Source organism: Pleurodeles waltl, chromosome 6 (assembly GCF_031143425.1).
Source record: "Pleurodeles waltl isolate 20211129_DDA chromosome 6, aPleWal1.hap1.20221129, whole genome shotgun sequence".
NCBI lineage: Eukaryota > Metazoa > Chordata > Amphibia > Caudata > Salamandridae > Pleurodeles > Pleurodeles waltl.
In genome coordinates this window covers 1,067,810,329-1,067,837,525 of record NC_090445.1, presented here as the reverse complement: position 1 = coordinate 1,067,837,525, position 27,197 = coordinate 1,067,810,329, and the positions used below count along the sequence as shown (strand labels likewise).

Here is a 27,197-nt window from a genome sequence, read left to right as displayed (position 1 = left end):
ACTTAAACAAAATAAACTACTATCAAATATATTGAGTTCTTTAAAACATCAGTATATCGTGTTTTGTAGAGCTGTTGTAGTGACAGCCAAATTTCTGTCCACCCCTAGGCCCTTTTTAGGTTCGAGCCTGTGTTGCATGCGCTTGCGCATGTGTATCGCTTGCGAGACGCTGTAGTAGTTAGAAAAGGGCTCGAAGCTCCACCCATGTCATGTCAATCTCTCATTGGTTCGTGAGCTTGCCTTTTAAAATCTGCTTGCTTTCATTAGTGGAAGGCATGCATATGTCATGCCTTTTCCGGTGGTTAGCCCTCCTCGGGCGCAGCAACCAAGTACTGAAAACATACGAGGCTTGCTGTTTTCTGTCCGGTTTGTGGACTACTTTTTCTCTTTTTTCGCAGTGCGATCTCACTTGTTTAGCAGCGCGATCGCGCTCGTTTTTTCCATTTAATGAGGCAAGAAAAGTCTGGTTGGGAGTTTACAACTGCTAATAGCTCTAACTCAGAGAAATGCGAGAACCCGTTGCATTGGAAATGCTTGTTATGGTATACTTTTCCTTTGGGTCCAGGCCCCTCAAAACATCTACTACTGGCTACGGGCCTGCCCCACTCTTTCAAGTTCAGTCCACCACATTTTAATCTAATCCATCCAGCCTCCCTCCCTCTAGTCCAATCCACCCCAATCAGATCCATCCCACTGCAGCTCACCCCCCTCCCGTTTCAATCCAACCCACTCCATTTCAGTCCAACCCAACCCACTCCATTTCAATCTACTCCATTTCAACCCACTCCAGTCCACACCACTCCACCCCAATCCATCCCATATCACTCTACTCCAATACACCCCCTCCCAGTTTAACCGACCTCACCCCACTCCAGTCTAACCCACCCCACTCCAGTCTAACCCACCCCACCCAAGTCCACCCCACTCAACCCCAATCCAATTTTCAATATCACTCCAATCCAAACCACCGCCGCAATCCAATCCACCCCATTCAAATCCGACCCAATCCACCTCACCCTGTTTAAATCCACCCCGCCAATCCACCTCCAATCAATCCACCCCACTCTACCCCAGTCCAACCCACCCCAATCTCCTCCAATCTAATCCACCCCACTACCTCAATCCACTCCAACCCACTCCACCCTATTCCACTCCAGAACACACTTCCACTGAACTCTACTCCCCTCTACTCCGCTCTGACGCTCTACTTCCCCTACTCCACTCTACAACACTCCAACAATTCCACTCCACCCCCCCTCCACTCTAGAACGCCACACCACAACCACTCTAGAACTCCACACCACAAACTTTTAGCCATGCTGAACAGCAGCCACACAAGTGTACGACATGGCAGAACACATTGCCAAGGCCAGTAGCTCTTGAATAGGTGAGAACTGTTGGCTTTGCCAATGCTTGCTTTAATAAGTCATGATGCACACTTTTCTCTGGCTTACCTTTAAAACTGTTGTCAACCATACCTGCTCATATGATAATACCTGCCACATTATCTATTCCTGATCCACTCAAGGGCTTCTTCACCCAAATATTCATCTCAATTTCTTCCTTTTTTTAGGCATCTCATTTTAGACACATTGCAAATATCACCCCTTTTGCCCAACACTCCCCCAAACTCACTTGTTCATAAACTTATATCACCTTCCAAATGTCTCCTAAACCTTGCTACCTTATCTGGATTGCTTTTTCCATTGGTGCTTTCAAACTTCTCAAGCTCTTGTACCTTTGAGTATGGTGTCAAACCGGTACCCTAGAGCTCCTTTCCTCATATAAATGATCCCTTGATAAGTTCCCCTGAGCCCTTGGCAAAGGCAAACTCATTTATCCCTATCTCCCCCCCTATGTTCTCTCCCCTACCATATATGCAATACTGTCATGTCTCCATGCACCCACCATCCATTCAATCCACAATCACATCAGACAACTTTGCAAGCTTAATCTCATATCCCAAGTAGCTGAAAAGACCTACCTACAAGCATGTCTTTTCCCACTCTTCCCTCATCCCTCTTGACTATCCCTGCCCATTTCACTCAATCCTCACTATCCTTCTCCTACAACAACCATAGAAACCTGTCCTTCCTTTAGAAAACAATACCTACTTCCCCTCAGCCCCTTCATATCTTTCATCACTAAACACTCCCGATCTGCATAAACTGCATTTTCTCACTGTTCTTAACCACATACCAGTGCCTATCTTCACAGTTTGAAGATCACCATTGACATAATTTGGTAAACCCTTTGCCTTCAATATTGTTTAGTAACTCTGCACTGAGACTCCTTGAATTCAACCTGTCTCTACTAATGCTCTAACTAACTGTAGCTCTTGTCATAAACATTTTCATCCTGTTTCTGTTAAATCATCTCGACTCTAAAATTAGCCTTCATTCACTTCTTTCATCTTAGACACGTTGGTCCATAGTATCTTGATAGCAATCATGTCTATTCTGGTCCTTGCAGGCACACCATTTGGTGGCTCAGTTTCCTTAAAGCATATATATTATTCTCCCTCCTTTTGGTCCTCCTGTAGGGTTTAACAGTTTTCAGCTGCACTGAAGATTTCACTTAAGTGAACAACAGCTAGGCTGTTATGTAAATAATTTTCTCTTCTGGGGATCTCAATCATTAGTCATAGGCGACAAATAGTTTTGCCCACATGTGTGATCCTGTAACACTTTGTGTAAAGCTTATATAAGCAACTATGATTATACACTCTTATTTTGTAAAAGGCCTTATTTTCTTAAAGTACAAAATGTATCCGAACAGCCTATGGCAGGTACATCAGCCTTTTTTTGGTTATTTACTTTAAAAAAAAAATCAAATCTTAAATCCACTAGAACTACCTGTGGGCCTGAATAAAACTTAAATCATTTTTTTTTAACAGAAGGGGATAGAAAATGGGGACAATGTGGCCTATTAGGGGGCAGTCTGAAAAGCTGGGAAAACTGTGCTATTCCTTTAAGGCACAGCACACCACCAGTATCCCATCATGCCCTCGTAGGTGGCAGTTGAGCTAGTTCTTTTTCCCTGGCTCCTGCTGACAGGATCCTGAACCACTGAGGTTCACCTGTATGAGGTTTTGTCCTCTTGGAAACCTTTTCAAACCTCACAAAAATACTTTTGCTTAATGTCTTACTGGTAGATTATTTTTTTCAGAGAAAAACTATTTTTTACTTCGCAAAAGTTGCAAAACTGTGAGAGTAAAAAGGCGTAAACAGACCCTCAAGCTAGTGTATTGTTGCCTATACTCTTCGTATAGTCTCCCCCCTGTAGATTCTGCAAGATGAGGTCCAGAAGAACATTGAAGGACAGAGAGAGGACAGTGCTGCAGGTCTTCTGGAAGATTCCTCCAGAAGATCTGAAGGACGTAGAGAAGGTATTTTCTTTAGCTTGCATGTTCGACCCCCCAGGTTGGGAGAGCCAGAGAAAGATGCCACAAGAAGAGAAGACCACAAGATAGAGGTCAATGACACTGAAAGTAGGTTCAGTCCCAACTTCTTTGACGTTGAGAAGGACAACGTTGACATCTAGGACAATGCTGTGCATGCTATAGAGACATTCACCATTGAAGGATACATCAGCAAGTATATCATTCCATCTTAAGGAAGGATGGGCAGGCAAGTTGTAAGGAAGGGCTTTGCATACTCCACACTAACTATTCTAGTAAGTATTCACCATTGAGGAAGGTTTCACTATGGGTAACCTTGTGTACTTCCTTTTCTCACACTTCTGAAATGGGGTATTTTCAAGGTTTGGCCTTTGTAACAGCAGTGTCTGTTGTTCCACCAGCATTTCCTTGCCCTGCTCAGCCTACTGCATCTGTGGCTCCTCCACCAAATCTGCCTCAACTAATTGTGCTTTAGCCGTTGGCAGATGGTTCAGTTCCTCCAACTAGGAGTCCAAGACAGTCTAGAACCAGGTTGAGAACTCCTGTTCTAGAAGCAGAGCAGCCGTTATGTTGATGATCTTTCCAAGGTTTTATCTCTACTTGCTGTTCAAGACCAATGCGTCATTCTAGGTCAGCAAGACACTCAAGATTGCCTCATGGCCCTTGCTCATAATCTTCATTTTCACTTTGTCTTCAGAACAAACCTCTTGAACATGACCCTTTTTTCCTACACGCAGACCCCACCTGACTATATTATAGTGGCTACAGCAAGAACATAATGTACTTTACTATCCTCTGCTGTGCCTCCTGGGAAGTCAAGGGTAATCTGTCACTTCAGGAAAGCAAGAAAATGGATAGAGTTAACTGAAAAGTCTGTGGAATATTAAACACTATGAAAACAGCCAGTGTCTTATTTGGGCACTGTGGCAGGTCTCTGTGAAGAAACACTTTAGCAATTTCAGGAGCAGTTCCCTCAAGAAGATAGCCACAGTGCAGTACTACTCCTGAATGGTATGACGGAAGCTTAACAGCAGAGGCACCACAAAGAATGTTGAACCTTCCCTTCTCTGGCACCACTTTGTCTGGAACTCACACTGATGAAGAAAGGCAGCATAAAAAGCTGAATTGGAAACCATAAAAGTAGCTGGTCTAGAGAAGCAAATGTACAGGCCTTACGAAAGGCGTTAGCAGCAAAAGGAGGCTGACGCCTGTCAGTGGCTGCAACAGTGCCATCACAATCAAAAAATACTTTCAACCTGGAAGACCACGAAAGTAGCAAACTCCAGCTGCCACAGGAAAGCTTTCCTTAAAGCTTCCTTATCCCCTCATCCATTCACCACTTCCATGGTGGGGAAACAGCAGGTATCTGATAGAATGAAAAAAGGTTACAACAGATGGGTGTTGAATATTTTACAGAATGGGTATTCTCTGTGATTTAGACGATTTCCTTCATCCGTTTATCCAAAGAAGACCTCTTAATGCCATCTAGAACTTTATTTAGAAGACGGCACCCTCTCGATTAAAGATACCTTGGAACTGGTCCTTATTCGCCAGAAAGGAAATTGAATTTACTCCTACTTTCTGGTTTGAAAGAAAGGTCCAAAGCAGGAATTTTGTCCAATTTTAGACCTCAGGATGACAATCAAGTCTATTAAAAAATAAAAATAATAAAAAAAAGACATTTAACATGTTGACACTTAATTTGGTATTCCCACAAGACCATCAAGGGATTTAATTGTGTGCCATAGGTCATAAAGATGCATATTTTTACATCCACGTCATTCAAAAGCCTTGCAGGCTCTTGACTTTTCTGGAGGGTGATGCCCATTACCAATACAAATCAACCATACCTGTTTGCGAGAAAGCATTGTGTTTTTGCCCTTTCCGTGTCTGTTCTGTCGACCTTAGTGGAAAGCACCCCTTTCCTGAACCATCCACAGAGCCACTTTAAGTACTCATGGCAAGGTCACCATGCGGTCTGTAACCTCTTCTTGTTGCATGAGCACAGAGACTTCCTGCCCCCGCCTGCTTTGCGTTCCAGTCTAAGAAGACCCTCAGCTACCGACATGATTGGCAGCTTGCTCCATGCAAGATGGAGCAATAACAAGACTAGGGAAAGCGGGTGCCTCCACATCCGCCAAGCAACCAACATACTTCTGCCCAAAGGGCAGTTCTTCTTAAGGCTCCGAGGCCGGGCTTACGCCCAAAGACTTCAACCCTGAGTGCTGTTTCCCAACCCCAAAGGCAATTGGTTGGCTACAGCCCCTCAGGGATCGGTCGTCGTGCCCACCACAAGCACAACAGCCTTTCAGGCTGCCACTGCATACCAGCCATGGTCGCCAGAGCCGTAAAGTTTCAGAGCAAATGCTGACTCTGAGCCCAGCAGCAAAACAGCCACATAAAATCTGGCCTCACTCATGGCCAGCAATGCCCTCGATGTCTTCCGGTTCCTCTGTGCAACAGCAGTCTGGATCTTCAGGCAATTCGAAGCCAAACCCACCTACAGCTCTGAGTTGTCCACCCACAGCAGATTCCGAGTATCTCGAGACCCCCTTTCTGCTCCTCCTCCAGGAAGAGTTGGACAGTAGGCAGAAGAGGTTTTCCACCCACCCGCAAATGGGCATGATTTCCGCCAAATCATTTAAAAAGGAAGCTTACCTTAGAGAAGCAGTTTGCATTAGAGTTACCACCACCTCCCAAGCTGAAGAAGCAGCAAGACTGAGGCACTAGCCCTTTACCCTCTCGCCCTTCTATCTCTCTTCCTCCTCTACCCAAGATCTCACTCCTCCATATAAACTCCGCCTCCACCACTCAGGCCCCTCCACCATCTTTACCAGAGGGGTCAGCACATTTGTTGTAATGATAAGGTAGTCCCCTAGATCATATGGACCCTTATGGTGCCCCATATGATCCTGAGCTGCAGGATGATCCTGGGATGACTATGACATTCCAGCAGGTGACATTGACCCTGACTTTTGCCCAGCCAAGCCTTCTGAATGATACCACCTCGTATCACAAGGTCATTCACAGGGCGGCCACCTTCCACAAGGTAGACTTGCACACCGTCACTCAGAGGAAGATGACTTCCTGGTAGAAACACACTCCCACACCCATTGTTCTACTCAATGCTTACCCATGCTCAAGGGTATTTTCAAATCCACACAGTGTCTTTAAGGATCCTGTTAAGGCCAGGCTAGTCACACCGAGGATTGACAAAAAGTATCCGACCTCCACCTCTGACCCCCTTTACACCAGAGAACAGTTCCTACCAGACTCGACCGCCTGTAAATGAGCAAATGCACTGAGGCTGCCTCACCACCTGATGAAGAAAGTAAAACAAAAATCAGTGTTGTGGTGAAAGGGGTAGTGGCTACTCAATCTGCCCCCCATTGGTGCTTCACCAATTTGGTTGGTTTATTTTCCAGATACGACCAAGCACAGTGGGATGAGATGGGAAACCAGATCCAACATCTCCCGGATCAGTACAGGCAACAGGCCTAGGTGCTCGTTACAGAGGGGCAGACGATCTCAAACACCACCATAAGGTGTGCTCTGGACTTGGTTGGCATAAACCCCAGGGACATTAATCCCAACATTCTTATTGGCCTTCACACATGGCTCTGTATCTCTAGCTTTAAGCCAGAAGTCCAGCAGCATCTGATCTATCTGCCCTTTGAAGGGGAACGCATCTGTGGGACTCAAGTGGAAGTTCAAAAATGGTATGGACACGGCAAAGGTATTGGGAGCTCTGCAGTCCCCTTTGCCTTGTGGGTCCTTTTGCAACTCAAAATTTGGCCAAGGCTACCTCCCCCTACTTCCTACCAAAGGCAAAAGCAACAACCCTCGCAAAGTTACTCTAAGGGTACCTATAGGGGGAATAACCCTTAACATAGGGGTGGAGGCAGTGTGGTTAAGAGCGCCTCTCTTGCCCAGCAGTGACTCCCTCTCCCTGACCACAAAACACCTGACGGAGGACGCCTGCAGGGGTTCCTCTCACAGTAACAAAACATTCCCTCAGTAGGTCCTATCCATTGTATAGCAGGGCTACTGCCTGGAACTCACTGTCCCACTATCAACCCCCACCCATTAAAAACATTCCCTCTCCACAGAACATCACCATCTCCTCCAGGAGGATGTACGAATAAGAGGCCATAGGGCCTGTACTGCTACACCAATATGGAAAAGGAGAGTACACACTGTACTTCATAATCCCCGAGAAGGACAGGTCCTTCTAGCCCATACTTGACCTCATGCCCCTCAACAGGTACATCCTGTCAAAGTACTTTTAAATCGTCACGCTCCTGGATGTCGTTCCTTTGCTGCAGCAAGGCAATTTCATAATGGCCCTCGACGTGAAGGATGCCTAGTTCCACATCCCCATCCACCGTGCGCACCAGTGCTACCTCAGGTTTGTGGTATGTGAACAGTACTTTCAGTTCAAAGTTCTTCACTTTGGGGTAAGCTAGAGCCTTTACCAAATACCTTGCGGTGCTAGTCGCTCATCTCTAGACGAGGGTCGGCCACGTATTCCTGCACCTCGATGACTGGCTGATAAAGTGCACAAACAGCAGTGCTTGACCCACATCCAGATCACGCTAGATCTCTTCCACAATCTCGGGTTCATCCTCAACATGAGCAGGTCCCACCTTCATCTCCTTGAAATACAGCCTTTCCTAGGGTCATCTCTAAACTCTGTCTCTGGGAGAGCTTACCCCAACTCTGCAAGGATCCAAGCCTTTGAGCTTCTGTTGCCTCTTTTTCAGCCAAATTGCCAGTAATGTCAGGACAGTAATGTGCCTCTTGGCATGATGGCTTCCTGTATTGCCATCAATCTCCATGTTCAATTACACATGCACCCTCTTCAAGAATGCGCAGTGTTCACAGGAGGGTCTCTAAGAGGCTCTAGTAGTAATTTGGGCCAGCACCCATCGCTCTCTGTAGTGGTGGAACAGCAACAACTTGTTGCAGGGCAGGTTTTTTCAATACCAGGCCCCCAAAGTGACCATCACCATGGATGCCTCTCATGGGTTGGAAGAGCCCACCTGCAGGATTTCACTGTTCAGGGCTTCTGGACACCCTGTCATCATATCTGATCTGGAATTGCTGGCAGTACAACTGGCTCTCAAATCTTTCATCTGACACATTCATCACAAAACAGTTCTGGTCAGAACTGACAACGCGACTGCCATGTTGTTGTGAGTTTTTTTGTGTGCTTTTTATGGGCATGCTATTTTAGCTATAGGCCTGCCACTTGTGCCCTTTAGCCTAAAAACAATTTAATTCATTCATGTTAATTTCTGAGCAGAAGCTTCATTCTGCGGTGATGTTTTATTTCTTTTATCTCATACGCTTTTAGTCTAGGAACTGTTTTTATTCTTACTAGGACATTCTCGTTTCTGTGCTCTGCTTAAGGCTGTACCTGATATTGTTGTCAGTAAAGTGCAACACCACAATCTTTGCCACTTCATGAGAAACATAGGTATTCTTACGTTAGGGTCGTTTTTTCAGAACACCAGCTGTTTTATTACAAAACATCCTTCTGCCCCCTATATGTTAGAGGGAGAGTTCATAAACAAGGGGGACCACACTCTTCTCAGTCCACGGGGTTAGCATAGAGCATGTGACATTGGACAATCCACCACAGAGTACGTCTGCTAACAGAGTACCTTCCAGGAATGGACTCCAACTTTGCAGACCTGCTTACCTGGATTCATCAGCAAGTCCGCAAATGGGAAGTCCACCCCCAAGTCTTGCTTCTGTACTTCCAGCGTTGGTAATTTCCCCAATGTAGATCTGCTTGCAACTGACAAACGCCAAATACCAACGATTCGCCTCCAGTTTTCCACACCAAAGTCTTTGAGCAATGCACTATAGATGAACTGGTCAGGGTTATTTGCCTACACTGTTCTGCCTCTCCCATGCCTTCCATTCATGGGCCAGAAGGTACAGAAGGTGTGCCTCACACTCATGCCAGTAGCTCCTTTGTTGGCCAGACAACCCTGGTTCACAACCCTTATAGACATGTCTGTATTCCCTCACAAGAAGCCTCCCAACCAGCTTAATATCAGGGTACAGTCAGACACCCCAACCCCAAGTTGCTCAACCTCCACTAAAACCAGCAGTTCAAGACATCATCTGCTACCTGTTTCACTTGCAACGCTCAGGCCTGGCTTACACTTACACTTGTTTGCATTTGGCTGCAGTGGCAGCATGCCTACAGAATGGGAAACTCTTCATTTTTGAGGGTCCCCATTACTAAGGCCTTTATTGAGAGACTTATCCCCTCAGGTTGCCCAGAACACATCCTGGAACCTCAGTTTTGTCCTCACAAGGCTCATTGGACCCCCTTTTCCACCCATTCATACTTGCCCACTCCAGTTTCTTTTGTATAAGATAGCGTTTTTAGTCATGATCACTTTCCTCAGGCATGTTAGTGAGATCCAAGCGCTCACAACTAAAGAGCCTTTTTTCAAGGTTCATACCGACAGGATAGTGTTTAGAGTTAACCCAAAGTTTCTACCCAAGTTGGTCTCTCCTTTACACCTCAGCCGAACAACTGAACTCCTGGTGTTCTTCACATCTCCAGATTCAATAGCAGAGAGAGAGCCCTTCTCACACTAGATGTAAAGAGGGGCTTTGTGTACTGTATTGACAGGGCAAAGTAATTTTGTTAAAGACAATTTTTTATCACCTACTTTATACCACAAAAAGGCAGTCCAATTTCTAATGCAGGGATAGCTCGCTGGCGAGTCAAATGTATTCAGACCTGCTATGCCACGGCCAAAAGATATCCTCCTGCTTCACCCAGGCACCATTCTACATGCAAGAAAACACCCTCCATGGCCTTTCTTGGTAACTTACCAATAGTTGACATTTGCAAGGCAGCTACCTAGTCTACGCACGTTCACCAAACACTACTGTGTGGATGTACTAACACCTTAAGTGCTCCACTTTTTTTCTTTCTTTTACAACATCCTCTAGTTAGCCCCTGCTAAAGGGCTAGCTGCTTCACAGTCTGCAGTACATGTGTTTCTACAGCTACACATGCCACGAACGGAAAGTGTTACTTACCCTGTGGCCAAATGTTTGTGGCATGTAGTGCTGTAGATTCACTTGTGTCCACTCTCCTCTCTGGAAGCTTTCGACTATTGCAGATGGTTTACCTTACTTTACTGCTTTTACTTTCTATGCATGGTTATCTGCTGTCACTTTCGGTCCCATCTCCATCTAACAACGGAGCCAATGCCTATGGACATTACCATCATAGGAGGAGTCTCTATACCTTGTTACTCTAAAAACTTTGTCAAAGAATAACAAGTTGTGCACATCCGAGCCCAACTCTGTATGGAAGGTGTATGAGACACATGTGAATCTTCAGCACTCGTGCCGCAAGCAGATGCTTACAGGGTAGGTAACATTTTCATTGTAGTCCATTGGTGCTATTCGCTAAGTATTTAAAGACAATGGTGAAAAAAATGCCAGCGCTGATCAGTTTATTACAAAGTTTTCTTCATGTTTTCTTTTACCCACTCTTCCTTCTGTCACTTCTAAATATTTTGGATTTTTTTTCCCAGTAAGAGAGGCAGTGAAAGGAAAGCAGAAATATCTAGTGTTTGAAATGTGATGGCTATATTTTTGTAGGCTTGTTACTGTGATATTTGTTTCTTCTTTCCTTAGAAGAACAGCCAAAACTAGATCCAGTATTGAAGTCTCCTCCAGCTTTTCGGCCAGACCGCAGCAATGAAAAGAGAGGGCAGACATCAGAAGCTGTAGTGTTGGGCCGAAAAACAGAGCTTCCTTCTCTTCCTGCAACTGCTGAAGCTCCATCCATAGCTGCTGCGACTGTTCTTTTGACACCTGCTACTGTGTGCTGCACACCTCCAGCTGATGACTCTATCAACAGTTGTGAACTTACGTCATTGACGGAGGAGGCAAGACTACTCCCTGCTGCAGCTCCTTGTGTAGAAAGCAGTGAGACTCTAGATTTTGAAGACTCTCAGGAAGATTTATGCAAGGCAGGATTTGTGATGATGGTGCCTAGTGATATTCCAGTGACTGTTAGTGCTACTATAATTTCAGAACTTAATGGCGTTAGTGAATATGCTGCTGCTATGGACAGTATGTTGGACATGACTGTAGATAATGAGACGCTGGTGACGGTCCAAGTGGAGAAGCCAGAAGTCTTTCCCTCTATAGAGGCAGGCTATGCACAATGCCCTACAGTACAGCCTGCGTCTTCCAGCTCTCCATCTCCTGTTCCTTCTCCTGTGAACGATAATGCTGCCATCATTGCTGCTAGTACTACAATTGGGTTGCCTCCTTTCACTACCACTGCTGAGAGGGACTTCAAAAGAGAGGAAGACTTAAGAACTTCCCCCTGTGATACATTAGCTCCAAAGAACGATGAACTGGAGGCAGAGGGTCTTCCACAAACCACTCCGGAGCATTTAGTCTTGAACTCTAGACTGAGTCCTGTACAAGGTAAGCGTGGCCTTAATCATTGGTTAAATTCTTTGTCAAAATTTTCTACACGCAATTTGCAACTTTTTTCCAAATGTATTCTTTAAATGAAAACTTTGAAGCACAGACAGAATCTAATGTCATGGTTTATTTTATCATTGGATTTATAATATGCCACTGCACAGTGGCTTCAGAGAGCATATAAATAAGGACTGAGGATTAAAAATGAAGGATCTCTATTGGTAAGTGTAACATATTTTGACAGCTGATGAAGAGGAGGAGTTCGTTTGTTTAATGGTCTAGAGTGTATAAAGTTTCACCATGCAACAGAGAAGCCCTTTAGTACTAATGGAGGCATGGGTGTTCTGATAGTAAATTCATGGTAAACTCGAGGCCGAAAAACTGGATATGTTTTATTGTTTTGTGTAGCTTACTTGTGTGTGTGGAACAATTCAGGATGAAAGGGGCTAACCAGTCATTAAATGCACTTGGTACTGTTCGTGAATGAAGGCCATCAAGCAGATTGAACACACAATGGTGCACATATACACACATTTCAAACATGCCCTTATACCCTGCATGTGGCATTAAAATGTTTTGACGCATGTTAATTTAGACAACCCTCTTCCTAATCCTAAATGAGACAGTTGTATCTGCGTTCAGCACATTCCATGTTTCAAAAGATATTTCATCCTTACGTGGGTGATCAAATAAATTCCACTGAGCTGGATTTCACTGCTGTTGTGTTTAACAGTGACAAAAAATACATTATTCAAAAGCATCACTTTGGTTATTTATATTTTTCTGTTTTCTTGACGTGCTCATCAAGTAAGATTTTGCCCTTTTACTTTTCGTACCTTCCAAAAGAAATGTTGGATGTGATTTTTATAATTTTATTTGTATTATTTCCATTATAATTACATTTTCAAAATTGAAAAGAGATCATATATTGTTGTCACAACGTAATTTCTCTCATGCCTAATGCAATTTGGCGATTTCCTTCATTGAGGAAGACATTCATTTAACAGTGTTTCTGCATTCGTCAATGCCCTCTGCTGTCAAGTAAGTCGTGAGTAGCACATTTATCTAGCCTCATCAGCAAAAATAAGTATTCATTACCTTTAGTCCTTTCTTGTGAATGCTCCAGTAAGAAGATGCTTGTGACTCAGAGGCATGTTCATTTCAGCAACATTGCTGTTTTTAAACTTTTCCATTTTTCTTGTCATTCTAGGTGCACTCTTATATTGCTTAATTGTAGTCTGTTCAAACAAACTCGCACTGTAGTCTTTACTTGTTATAAATAATATAAAGTTAGTCTGAAAAAACCTTCATTTAATCCTCTTCGTGAGGACCTGTATAATTTTGGGACCCCCCATACTTCTAGTAGTAAACGTTTGTCCCCAGTCCCCCACGATTTACATTCAGGTAAAACTTAAAATAATTCCAACTTGAGTTGAAATTATATGGTGGTTATACTCCATTAAGTATTGTACATGACATGCTCTTTCACTTCTCAATCTGATATTACTTTCATGTTCACTGATTAAATATTTGTTGGTCTGATGTTTTTGCCTAGTGGTAGTAATCATATGGCATTTGATGCAATATACACAGAAGTTTGTGTTAAATGTAGAAAAAATGCATAAACTGAATTGATTCTCCAGTGTATGGGCGGTATATAGTATTACATCTTTTGATGTTGTTGCAGTCTACTTATTGTATGAATTATGTTCCTCTCTTTGCAGCATTTCCCAATATTGATTTTTTTTTTCAAGATCTGTCAGCTTGCTGTAAAATACATTGGTACTTGTGGCATTTGCTGGTTATTCATACGTTAGATTTGTACAAATAGTGTTCTTATTGAGTTACACAGTTTTCTCCTTTGTTCTTTAGATTTGATGTCTAGAGTCTTCAGATGTATTTGTTTTTTGCTAAGTTGTGTTTTAACAGTAGAAGTAATAATTTAACTCTTTGTAGTTGTAAGCAAGATCTCTCTCGTTATTTCTGGTTAAAGTTGTTACAGTACAATAGCTATTCTTGTCTGTGCTTTAAGCGAATACTCCTATAGAGATATGTTTTTCCTGTATTTTCACTGCACTTGTTCTTTGTTGTCACGGCAGATAGCTGTGAGAATAATAACTTATTTGCTTGACTTCATAGAAATTCTTCTGCATAATCTCAGTTGGTCCTTCCCACATTAGGGAAATATATAATCTGTGACTCTAGCTTACATTTATAGGCATTCTCTTCATTTTAGTTGTTAAAATATATGCTCTGTCTCCAGTATTACGTAAATACTCTGATTCTTACTTCTAACCACAGATTCATCGACTTGTGAACATTCCCCAGGCCTTAGACTTTATCTGGAAACCTTTAGAGCACTACTCAAGCACACCAATAGATGACATCTTGCAGACCCATGCTGACTGTAGGAAAGTACACAGGCAACTTCTTACACTGACGTTGTTGCACAATGGAACTAACAGAGCCTTTTGTAAGCACCTTTATTTACGCCTGCGTCAGTTTCTTTCTTTTCTCACTTTTAGACACAGATCTAGAGCTACACTTGTGTTTTTTCAAGACCTTTTTACCAAACAATTTTACACTTTGCAAGGGAAAATATCACATAATTTCAACCGGGTTCAGCCATGTAGGGACTGTTGCTGACAGATGTCTGTGACAGACCCTCACGCAATATATCTATGGTGCCTGGAGCTGAAGCACGATTTCAGGTCTTGTGATGACTGATGAGCCCAGATTAATCTGATGGCCTTATGAGAGTGAGAGGCAAAGCTCTGTGTCGCTAGACGTTGGAAGACTCCATGCTGTGACTGGTTGAAGTCAAAAGTAAGGTCACTTTCCTGCTGCAGATCATCGTTGTAGTCAAAGTCTTTGGATAAGTCTAAGAAGAAGCAATAGAAATCAAAGTGCTTTGGTGCCATCTCTGTCCCTTGAACCAGCATCAGGTTCACCACCACCTCTGGTGCTGATTTTCGTTCCTGCTTACCCGCTGTGCCAGTTTCCTTTGCATCAAGGCTGATACTGCCAACATCTGGAATTGTTTGCAGCCCATTATGCTTTCCAACTCCAAGCAGAATCCACTGTGGCTGCACCTATCTCTCACCAGAGTGTAGCCAGCTAACAATCCCTCAGATTATGATTTTTTGCCCATACAATGTGGTAGGGCCCAGATATTGCACAGTCTTTTTGCACAGATTCAGACAGTTTAAATGATTGGATTATTATGTCCAGCAGCGTTATGAGGAGAACTGGTATGAAGAACTCGAAGATGCCAGTGACCTGGATTTGTCTCCAGATAATGGTGGTGTTTCACCACCTGGCCCAGCAACTGAGGAAGGGGCCTCCTTTGCTGCCATTATGCAAAGAGAGGCAAAAGTATTAGCACTACAACTCCCTACTATGGAGGTGAAGACTAATGCTTTGACTGATGTACCCCAGTCTGGTTAAGCCCTTACAGAACCTCTGTACCATTTAATGAGTCCTACACAGTTACCCTCTTGTGTACTTGGGCGGAAGCAGGATCTGATATTTTTATCCACTGGTGGCAAGCTATCAACTCGAACAAGTGAGTCATCCAAATTGTACATCAAGTCTATGCCCTCTTATTTCTTTCCAACCCACTACACCTACCACCATATCAGGGCACTGACAGAGGACCACCTTGTCTGTCTTGTACCAGGAGGAGCAGGCCCCTTTGGCCAAATGGGCCATTGAGGGAGTTTTGGAGTCTGAAATAGGAGCTCAGTGTTAACTTCTTCTACTTCCTTTTGCCAAAAGACATAGTCCGTCGTACTATTTTGGATCTCCTCCCTCTCAATGCCTCTCCTGTGGAAGAACAAATTCAAGATGCTAATGCTGGCGCAGGTTCTGTATTCCTTATACCCCGGAGACTGAAAAGTGCAGTTGGACTTGTAGGACTCATATTTCCATATCCTTTATCCTGCAGGCCCACCGGCGCTACCTGCAGTTCATTGTGGTCAAGGAGCATTTTCCGCTCACAGTAGTCCTTTTTGGCCTCACCACTTCCCCTTGGGTGCTCACAGAAGTGATAGTGGTGGTCACAGCACACCTTTGAAGGCCAGGGGCACCAGTCTTCTCCTACCTCGACGATTGGCGATAGGATTTGGGTTCAGCTTAAGCAGTTGCCAACCACCTCCAGATGACAGCTAACCTCCTAACATTGGAGTTTACTGTCAACTTGGGGAATTCAAACCCGATTCCTTTGCATATACTCCTGTTCATCAGAGCCTTTCTACATACAGTACGGTTTTGTGCCTTTCCCTGGGAGTGGAGAGACCAGGATATTTTGGCTAAGATCCCGAAATTTCAGCCTCTGCTATGGATCTTAGTGCAGATCACTGAGGCTGCTGGGATTGTTGCGATCCTGCTAGTTAAACGTGCCAGATGGCTTATACAGGCTCTGCAGTGGGACCTCAAATCCCAATGGGTACAAAACTAGGAGACTTTCAGATTGTAATCAGATTTAATACAAGACTTCAGATAACCTGCAGTGGTTAGCTATAGGACTGTTGTTGGGTCAGTGGTTGATACCTTTCCCTCTTTCACCTGTATTTGACAGTTATGATAAATGTATAATTTTAGGCCTTGGGAGACCATTAGGGAGAAGTAGAGAGTACAGTTCACTGATCTCTAGCAGAAGCTTGGCTAGCTTTTTGTTGAGGTACTACTTTCCCACTATTAGTGGAAGGCAAGTGGTCACAGACAGCACCACCAGACTCCTGAAAGACACCTCTGGAAGTGGATGGACCACTAGGGACTTCAGACAACCTGCCTAGTGAACCACGTGGCGTGGTCATATCAGTTGAACCACCTGGTTGGGATCTCTAAACGCCAGGGTGGGCAAGCTCAGCTGTCGATGTCCAGTGGACTACGAATGGAAATTACACCTAGAGGTGGCACAGGACGTCTTCCATCAATGAGGATAACCCTGGTTTGATCTTTTCGCCACCACTGAACATGCAATGCCAGCAGTTTTTCACATGTAGAGATTTTGTGCCCAACACCGCTGCAGAACTTGCAAATGAAAATCAGGGCCGTTCCCACCACCAGCAACTGGGAGCCAGAATTTTGCCCTGATCAGCTGCGCTAGGTGAGGGGGATCGGTCTGCCCGTGTCAGTCTTCCATCTAACCATTTTGAGACCCATTGCAACTGGTCTGCTAAGTAGTACCCTTCAAACTCTGGTTCCGCTAGGCCTCCCTCCATTGTAGGTCTCTGCATTGTACCCAGGGCCACCAGTTGCTGCCCTGGACCCCATATAAAACATGTAACTATTTTATCAATGTCCCTGAATTACTCCTTAGGTATTCAGAGGGGCAGCGTCATAAAATATAAAAATCTGGGGAGCACCACCATTTAAAAAAAGAAAACAATCTCCCCGCCACCAAGATCGGTAGTGTGGACCAAAAGGATGTGCTCACCCTCAGGGCTCTAACGGTCCTTCCCAGATTACTATCCAGTAGATCTTCTGTGTGATGGTATTTATGGACCTCCAAACATGGCAGAGACCTTGGTTGCCAGACCAGAGGTCCCAGTCCTTCTTGGGGTGCCTTGCCCGCCTGAACAGGGATCAGACATGACGTGCTCAAGTTAACTTGGAGTCCTGATGGTGACCCATATTGCTTCAACATATAGCATTCCCCGACTAGGTCATCCTGTTCACCCCGGTGTAAAAAGAGCATATAAAGCTGAATTCAGATCCCGTCTGTTCCCGGCATTTTATTTCAGGTCAAGATTTTAATTGCTGTCCTAATTTTCAGGTACTGTGATTTCAGCCCCCTGGGCCTCTGCTTGCACTGGTGACAATCTTGGCAGTCTCATAGTAGCCCAAAAAACTTCTAGCGCGGTCAGTGGAAGGTCCGTCCGCGCTCTATAGAGTTGCGCGTAGTACTCATAAAATACCGTATTTCTATCTTCTGTTGGTACTTTTTCGATCCATCCTCTGCTTCAATCTCTACTACAACCAATCCTCGCTTGGTAGGGTTTACCAACCAGGCCAGTATCGAGTCTGTATGGTCTCTTTCAGCATGGGTGTGTAGCATATAGATTTGGTGATCAAAACATCATAACCTTTCCACTTTGACTGCCACTGCCTCTTTTGCAGTTAGGAGCTCTTGTTGCAGCTCCGGGTGGCCAGGGCGTTGCCTCTCACTCTTTCAGAGTAGATCCTCGGACGCCAGGACCTCCTGCAGCAGGGTCCTTCTTGTTCCCACCATTTCCGAGATGCACCTCCCACTTACCACTGTTTTAAATGCATCCCATTCTGATAATGTATATTCGGGCGTTCTCGTGTTATCTTCAGAGTTTTGGGTTATGGCAGAGCCAACTGCGTCCCGGAACACTGGATCCTTCTAGGTTCTCCAGCTGCAACCGCCAAGACGGTGCGTTCATAACCCCATTTAAGATATAGCAACAGAGGATTATGATCCGATATAGTATGGGATAGGTATTCTGTTGTTGATATCTGGGCATGCACATCTGAGGAACATAAAATAGTATCTAATCTCAAATATGTCATATATGGTGGAATGAAAGGAATAGTCTCAGTCATTGGAATGGTGCAGCTGCCAGGAGACAAGAATCCCCCTTTCAGTCAGCCAATTCGAGAAGAAACAGGCTGCTCAATCGGTCTGTGTGCCTGGAAGGGGTGGACGTGATCTGTCCAGCGTGAGGTGCGCTGCACAATTATAGTCTCCTCTCAATACCACAGAACCTATTAAATGGGGTCCCAATACTCTGGATAGGTCTGTAAAGAATTGCATTTGATCCGCTTTGGGGCCGTACATGCTACCCAATACAATATGTCAGCCATCTAATCAGCCTGTCACCACCACATATCGACCCTCTCCTTCTATCACTTGGCCCGTATGTTGAAAAGGTACCCCTGCCCGGATCCAGACCAACACTTCTCTTGCGAATGCAGAGTATGTGGTGTAGTATAGTTTTCCTTACCACCTTTGCTGTAATGCTAACCCTTCTTTGGTTGTCAGGTGTGTTTCCTGTAGGAGGTAATCTGTGCCCCACTCTGTTGAAGGTAGGAGTGGACCTTGTATCTCTTAGCCATGGTTTGCATGCCCTTGATAGTTCAAGTAACTATCTTATAGGTTGTGGTATCTGCCATGTGAAGTCTTATTCCTCCCTATCCCCTCCTTATTGAATTGTGCCCCGCCCTGTTCTGGGTATTTGCATCGCTCAACTACCATGATTACATTATTGTACCTTAGGACAACCATCTCACCAAACCTCTGAGAACTAACCCAATAACTTCTCCCTCCCCAGGACAAGTAGGACTGCCCCCTTTATCCAAACAATAACACTTACTTTAATCTTGGTGGGAGTGCCCACCAACTAACTTCGGAGGATGATCTCAGACACTAAGTTGTGCTCTGCCCGGCTCCTCCCCCACCCACTGGCACTAGTAACATATCGTGGCTCTCCAGTCCTGCTCTATTATCAGCATTCAATTGAGCTCATCCATGCAACTCATCCACTGGCTAGTACAAAGCACAGTTCACAAGCCATAGCCTGCTGCTAAGCAGCCAGTCATTATGTGATATACCCCCCTCAAGTTAATAGTTAGTGGGCACTTCTTCAAAAGTTGCTAAGCAACATACTTCTTCCAAACCAATCCCCTGCCCCCCACCAACACTTTCTCTACTGTTCTCCAAATAATTAATCTGCTGTTCTGGGGGTGACTGTGGGTAATTCATCCTGAGTGGGCTGCGGAACTAGCTCCACTAGATAAGGTGGTCTTGCTAGCTGTCTTCTCTGCCTGTCGTACTGGTTTCACCTCTCCTCTCCTTGCTCATCCCCACTACTGTCTCCACTGCTCTCTGCCGACCCCTCCGGGCCTCTGTCTCAGTTGGTGTGCCTCCTCTAGGGCTCAGCTCTTTCCTTTTTTTCCTCTTCTTCAGCTTGCTCGTCTCCCAAGAAGGTTTCCGGCTTGACCCAGCTTGTACCTGTAGATCCTGCCAGTCCCATACGTCGCGAGGTGTCTGAAAAAAGTGTCCCCCTTCAGACGTGGAGACCCAAAGGGGAGCAGGAAACATCATGGCATATTTCCTGTTTAGCTGCTGCAGTCTCACCTTTGCTCTGCAAATGATGTCCTCTGCTTTTATGTGGCTTTAGTAAAGTCTGGAAAGAACATCACCAATTGATTGTCCACTGTTATTGCAGTCTTTGTTCGTGCCCTTTCCAATATATGATCACAGTCTTGGAAGTGTAAGAGGCAGGCTACAATAGGCCTCGGTGGCATCCCAGGTTGTGGCAACTTAGCAGGGACTCTATATGCCTGTTCCAAAGCGTAGAAGAGGAGAGTCCCTCTGGTGCTATCTCCTCTCGTAGCCATCTCTCCATGTAAGATAACTTATTTCCCCCCTCTGCTCTTTCAGGCAATGACTACGATGTGCGTATTGTTTCTCCGAGACCTATTCTCTCTGTCCTCCGCCCGAAGTTCCAGGGTGCGTACCTTTGCCTCCACCATAGTTAATCCGGCCTGAAATGAAGTTATATCTGTGTGGAGCTCTGTCAATGTTCTTTCTGTCATGGTAACTCTCTTGGCCAGCCGCCGATGGTAGTCCTTGAAAATACTGAGGTCTGCTCCCAGCGTGTTAATATTAGTTTCACACGCCTCCCTAGCGGATAAGATAGCCTGAAGAATGTCCTTCAGCATTGGGTCCTGCTGGGACTCTCCCGCTGGGTGCACCAACCTATCCGAGTTCATCTCGTCACCCTCGACTGCTCCAGCTACTGCATCTTTTTTCCTCTACTCTTTTACGATAGTGGTGGGGGCATCTCTGTTAGGTCAGACAACTTATAAGGGTCTTACACAGCTCTCCAGGCTTAAACTCCTGAAAGAACCAAATTACTTGTCAACCTTGGACCTCTCGGATACATACTTCGACATTCCTGCCACCCCAAAAATGTTAGTTATCTAAGATTCAAAGTGGTTGGTCGCGATTTTCAACTAGAAGTGCCTTTCGTTCAGCCTCAGATCTACTGTTAGAATATTTACAAAATGCATGGCTTCATCGACAGCATATCTCAGGAAACAAGGCCACAAAACCTCCCATACTAAACCTCCTATTTTATGTCAATTCTGTGTTGGGGATCACACACAGATGAGGAAATGGCCAGCATTTAGTCAGAGATTGGCACTCTGAAAAGTGTTGGCTTAGAGAAGATGGACTATTGCGGGAGTTACCGACCTTTCTAGATGCGGCCCTTCCAGTAGAAGGTTCAGACATCTCAAAGGTAGTAACAACAACAGCACCAGTCTTACCAAACAGAAGAGTGTCCACAGGAAGAGGAAGCTGGCAACCATCAATAGCTACAGGGATGCCACAGCCAAAATACTGACTTCACCTCCACCAGAATGGCTAACAGAGAGGGAAGGGGGGGTGAGAAGTACTGTAAACCATCTGCAAAAGTGACAGCAAATAACACACAAAAAAAAAAGGGTCATGAATATTGTTCATGATCGACATCTAATTCTTCTTGGCCTCTGCAGGTGGCGATTGTTCGCATCTGTATGCTCCATAACCATCCCCTTTCACATAAGAAACCAACCTACTTTACCTCCTTCCCCTTGGTCGGCCTCCCTCACTTCTCTGGTTTCTTCACACCCACAGACATGAGAGCCTGGACAGCGCACTCACTGCTTACAGTGGGTGACCTGTTCTCCGAAGGCCAGCCTCTCTCGTACGACCAGCTGACCATGGACCATGCCTTCCCACTGGGTCAGCTTCTTGCACATTGGCAACTCTGCAACACCTGCCACACTTTATGGGGCACTCAGGAGATGGACCCAGATACCTACTCGGTTCTGCAGTCCATACTTATAATGGGTGCAAGTCGACACCTCATCACGTGGCTATACAAGGCCATTTGAGAACTCATGGACCTTCTCCTCACAGTCTGAGAAGTAGGCAGTGGGATGACTTTGAGGGGGTGCTTCATGACAGGGAATGGGTGCATGCATTGGAATACCCCCAGCAGGTCTCCCGCAACTCCTAGCTCAAAAATATTCAATTTTCAACACTACACAAGGTGTACTTCACTCTCACCTTACGTAACTGATATTTCTTCCTACAGGAGATCAGTTACCTGACCTGCACACATGGGAGTCATGCACGCTAGGTTTTTTCAGGGGTAGGGAAAAACGCAAAGTGTGAACTCAGTTTGCTGCCCTGGCACTGCTCCTTTCTAGGTGTAGAGTCATACTTCAATAGCACTTACTGACTGCTCCACCAGTAGCTTCCTGGCATGGAGCGATGCTCTAATGGGGCACAGCGGAGGAGGAGGCCCTCTGATATGAGGAGGTTTGGCATCTACGTAAACGCCTGATCTCCCCTTCCCAGTGGGCCACCCTTCTTGCATAATTCCTACGAAGTGTGAAATCGGATGATCACCCGCCATAAATTGACCTGATTACCCAAAAACCGCAACTGGTTGTGGCCACTTTAGTGAACTCCCCCCTTCTGCATCATCACAGAGATGTGCCCTCCCACCCCTTCCCTGACCTTTACAGCATTACTGACCCCCGGTGAATCATCCAGCCCTACCCACGGGCAGAACCCCCACCCCCTCAAAGTCCTTCCTTAATCATCCACCCACCCATGGCTGATATCTCATGACCAACCGTGACACCACCCTCGTCTACAACATTGTCCATGTTCTCATGAGCCCCTCAGACATCCCTGCCTGCCTCCGCCATGCCGGTTCTCTACCCCTTCTTCCTCCCAGTTTATGCTCCTTCCCGTTTAGTATTACAGAAACAAGGCACAAATACACATCGTTTTCAGGAGTCCTCTACTGCACATTTTACTATAGTAGTCTCCATACACTCCAAGTGTTACTGTAACTTGTTCACATGCTAATGTTCGCTTACATAACTTGCTGGCTGTTGCAGTGCTCCAGGATGATGTACCCTGTTGTAACAGTTGTATGCATTGTAAAATACAAAAACATTTTTGAAAATGGAAGATATACAATTTTTCAGATTCATCTCTCTTCTTTTTATCTTACTACTGAAGAAGTCCTGTCAAGAAATCATTAGGAGTTACTATGAAAAGAGGTATGCACTTGACTACTAAAGTATGTAGTGGAGGAGGTTCCTCAGCACAAAACAGACAGAAATATAGTGATGTTACTTTCTGTTTTGAAAAAAAAAAGTCAGAATTCAGATATCAAACGCCCTTACCTGGCCTCAGATTGACAAACAAGCTGTCAGGCTGCTGGGAAAACAATTTGACATTGTCACAGTAAGTAATCCAATTGTCTCCCTGGTGGTGGCGTTCGAGCAATTTACGAAAAGTGATTCCTGTCCATAAAGATATTCCTGCACAGACAACAGTGACGGACCTTTCCCTGCAAGGTTGAGGCTCACACATACATGGTCAGGAAAGGAGCAGTCATATCATATCAACTGAATGAAACAGAAAGCTGTCCATATACCTTCATCCAGCATTCCTTTCACCCTTCATGACTAAAATGACTAAATCCCTTCTTTTTCAGACAGTGAAATACAGCATTGTTTTATCTAAAGCAAGGGGGATTCACTCCAGACCATTGTCTCTGGAAGCACAGTCTGGAGCTGGCTCATTGCAAGAGATGAGTAGAGTGAGTGAAATCCGGCATTGTGTTCTCAAGACCCTTACCCTTACATAGTTCTCCATAAGAGCAACAGGTATTGTGGGAAATTATACAAATGATCTCTAAATAAGATTTCTGTGTTAGTCTATTTCCTTGCCTTGTCAACATTATTTCCAAACTAGGCAATTCCAGCTGAAAGAGCTCTTCACATGTTAGATGTGAGACCTATTTAAAAATCGACCTCAAAGAGCATGTAAGATATATATATATATGACAAATTTGATTGTCTGTTTGTAAACCATGGTCCTGTAAGAACAGCTTTATCTAAGACAAACCACAAAGTTTCAAGGTAGAAAATATCTTGCATTATACTTTCATACCAGTTGGCCAATAAATCTCTTCCTGGTGAACCTAAAGCTCATTCAGACTGGAGAAAGGCTTCTAAGATAAGTCCTTATTTCAGAATATGTAAGACACCCAGACAAGTCTATACGTGTCTTTGACACACTGTTTTCTGGATTCGGATTCCAGGGTGGACACATATGTAGGTCAGACCAATGACGAATCTGTTTGGTTGACAGTCGATGCTTTTTACTTTCTGATCTGCCCTTTCTAGTGGGATGAGCTTGTCACTGTATTTAGTGCTTATGATTATTGATAAAGATACCATGGAAGAGAAGTTCTTGTAATCCTAAGCCTCCCACTTGCTCAAAGAACGTATTTCCTTTTGATCTCAGAATCCTCCCGATTCCGTAAATATGAACTGATGTGTCACCTGTAGGACATGTTAGGACAAAGGTGGAATAGTAAGGCCATGAAAGGCACAGCACCAGTTCTCACTGTTATGTCTGTACCACTTTATCTGCTACAATTGCCGTTTGTTTCATTTATTATTCTCTTGTAGTTTAAAAAAAAAAAAAAAAAAAATTGGAAATAAATTTAATTTGTCAGTTTTGCCCTTTTAATGGGCTGCAAAGACGTTTTTTCTGTGTTTAGCACACTTTTTTTCTGTAAAGCTTTTATACATGTGCACATTTTTTATTAATATGTATATTTTAGTAAAGTGCTCAGAGATCCCGCGTATGTGGATAGGGCAATTCAGACTTTGACGAGGGTTCCCCTGAAAGAGAACTAGGATTACACTTTAGTAATATTTCCTTGATAAATCTCAGCCTAAAAGGGCAGAATTTGTGTTCAAGTTCCTGCCTTTTGAAAGTGGCTCCCTTCTACATCTGCCAAGGCTATACATTCTGTTTGAATCACTAACTTGGTCGCTTCCCGGGTTGAGGTACATGGCATATTGTCAGTTCTGCGTTGTAGGATCTTCATTGATAGTCACAAACTTTGAATAATTCCGTTCTGCCTGCGCGGGCCCCGGTACACCTTCAACATATCTTTAGGTTTTGTAAACAAAATTCCTCCTAGTGTTCATCACTGGAATCATTTTCTCCATAGTCGCAGTGTAGACTATCAGTGATATATATTCCTTTAAATGCCATAGTATTGTAGTACAAACTATAGTGGAAAAAATTGCCTTTTTAATATCTGCAACACATTGTCAAAGAAAAGGTTGTACTTCACATACACAGCATGATAGGAAAAAAGACAGCCTGATAGGCTAATATTGAAAGCTTGAAAATAAGGTCTGCACCTCTAAAGACCCTAGAGACCCCTTCCCACAATGCTCTGCAGTGTTGGTTTGTCTGAGAAGTCAGTCTTTTTTCTGTCTCCTTCAGGCAGGATCTCAGAAATCTTCAAGTGAATTTTTTTTTTTTTTTCACCAAATCTCTGTGAGAAATTGTTCTCACATGGTGGACCGTCTCGTACAATCATCTAGCGAGAGTTCCCTTCCCGAAACCAATACCAAGTCAAATGTTTGTCACAGATGCCTCCTTGACAGGCTGGGGTGTTCATATGAAACTTCTGACGGTGCAAGGTAGCTGGTCTCAAAGAAAAAGAATATCACATCAATCTGTTGGAACTGAAAGATGTTCACCTAGCTCTCAAAGCCTTCAATCCCGCTCTCAAATCAAAAGACCTTCTGATCCAGACAGACAACACCACTACAGTGTTTTATTTAAACAAACAAGGTCAAGGCTACTTTCCCTTCAAGCTCAAACAATGTGGCACTGGGCTCTAGCAAAAGGGCTAAAAATTTAGGAGCGGAATTTCTCATTCATCACCACAACAACAAACACTAATGTGTCCCCCACGGCAAGGTGGTAGAGAACATCTTCAAGGGCCGGGGTCACGCCAACATTAGACTTGTTCACCACCGCTCAAAACAAAAAATGCTGAGACTACATATCCAGAGCTATGGAACCGAAGTCTATGGGCAATGCCCTTTTGATAAACTGGTCAACTCCATTTGTGTACGCTTGTCCACCGATTCCGCTGATTCTGAAAGTAATCCAGAAACTAATCACATCTCTGATCATAATGGTTCTGATAGCTCCAGATGGGTCGAGACAGTGGGGATACACAGATCTTCTTCAGTTATCCATAGCCTATTGAAACATCTACCACCCAGACCAGACCTCCTCTCCAAATACCAGGGCAAGATTCTACACCCAAAAGTCCAGTCACTGAATTTGGCAGCATGGCTCCTGAGGTCACCCAGTACGGACATCTGAATCTCCCTATATTGCATGAACATTTTAAAAGAAGTCAAACACCCATCCACAAGAGCGTGCTATGCCTTAAAATTAAAACGCTTCTGCTTGTGTCGGAATAGAAACTATAATCCCATTAAAGTGCAGGAGAATATCATCCTACTATATCCATTGCATCTAGCCAAATCAAACCTTCAATTCTCCTCAGTGAAATTCACCTTGCAGCCGTGTCTGCCTGTAGAGAACGTCCAACTTAGCAATCTTTCTTCAGGATTCCAGTAGTCAAAGATTTCCTAGAAGGACTCAAAAAGGTTTTTCTACCAATCAAAAGGCCTTCAAATCCTTGGGAACTGAATCTAATATTGTCAAATCTAATGGGTCCTACCTTTGAACCTATCCATTAGGCAACTCTACAACACTTATCATGAAAAACTGATTTTCTGGTTGCAATCACCTCAGCTCATAGAATTAGTGAATTGCAGGCTCTTTCTTCAGTAGAACTCTTCACAGTTTTTCACCACAACAGGGTTGTACTACACACACACCCTTCTTTTTTTTGCCCAAAGTAGTATCAGAGTTTCATATCAATTAATCTATCACACTACCTCCCTTCTTTCTAAACCCACCTGTACGGCAGAGAGCACTACACTCCCTGGATCTTGAGTCCTATGATTTTATGTAGACACAACAAAATCCACTAGGAACTCTGCTCATTTGTTCATAAATTACAGCTCTGTAAGACAAGGTCTAGCAACTTCCTAACAATCCATAGCTAGATGGATCGTTTTTGCATCTCATTATGTTATCAAATAGCAAAGAAACTATTACCAGAAAAATCTAAAGCCCACTCAACTAGAGGCAAAGCCACCACCACGGCTTTGATGAGATGCATCCCTACATAGGGCATATGTAAGGCAACCCCCTGGAGGTCTTTGCACACATTCACAAAACTCTGCTGCCCAGACACTGATACTCTTGTTGAGTCTCGAGTTGGACAAGAAACACTAAGAAACCTTTTCAAATGATTTAGTTTGTCCACTTAGATCTGAGTTATGATCTTTTAACTAGTAGGTCTCAAGTCATTCACTTATG

At 44.3% G+C, this 27,197-nt stretch overlaps 1 protein-coding gene across 13 annotated transcripts in view; it reads left to right on the top strand.

The window, feature by feature from the left end:
- EIF4G3 (eukaryotic translation initiation factor 4 gamma 3) overlaps nucleotides 1-27,197 on the top strand; it is a 906,783-nt gene that overhangs the window by 503,644 nt on the left and 375,942 nt on the right. For all 13 annotated transcript variants that reach the window (XM_069240075.1, XM_069240074.1, XM_069240071.1 and 10 more), the window contains one exon: nucleotides 11,078-11,881. In XM_069240075.1, the coding sequence (XP_069096176.1) occupies nucleotides 11,078-11,881 (804 nt within the window). The remainder of the gene's footprint in view (nucleotides 1-11,077; nucleotides 11,882-27,197) is intronic.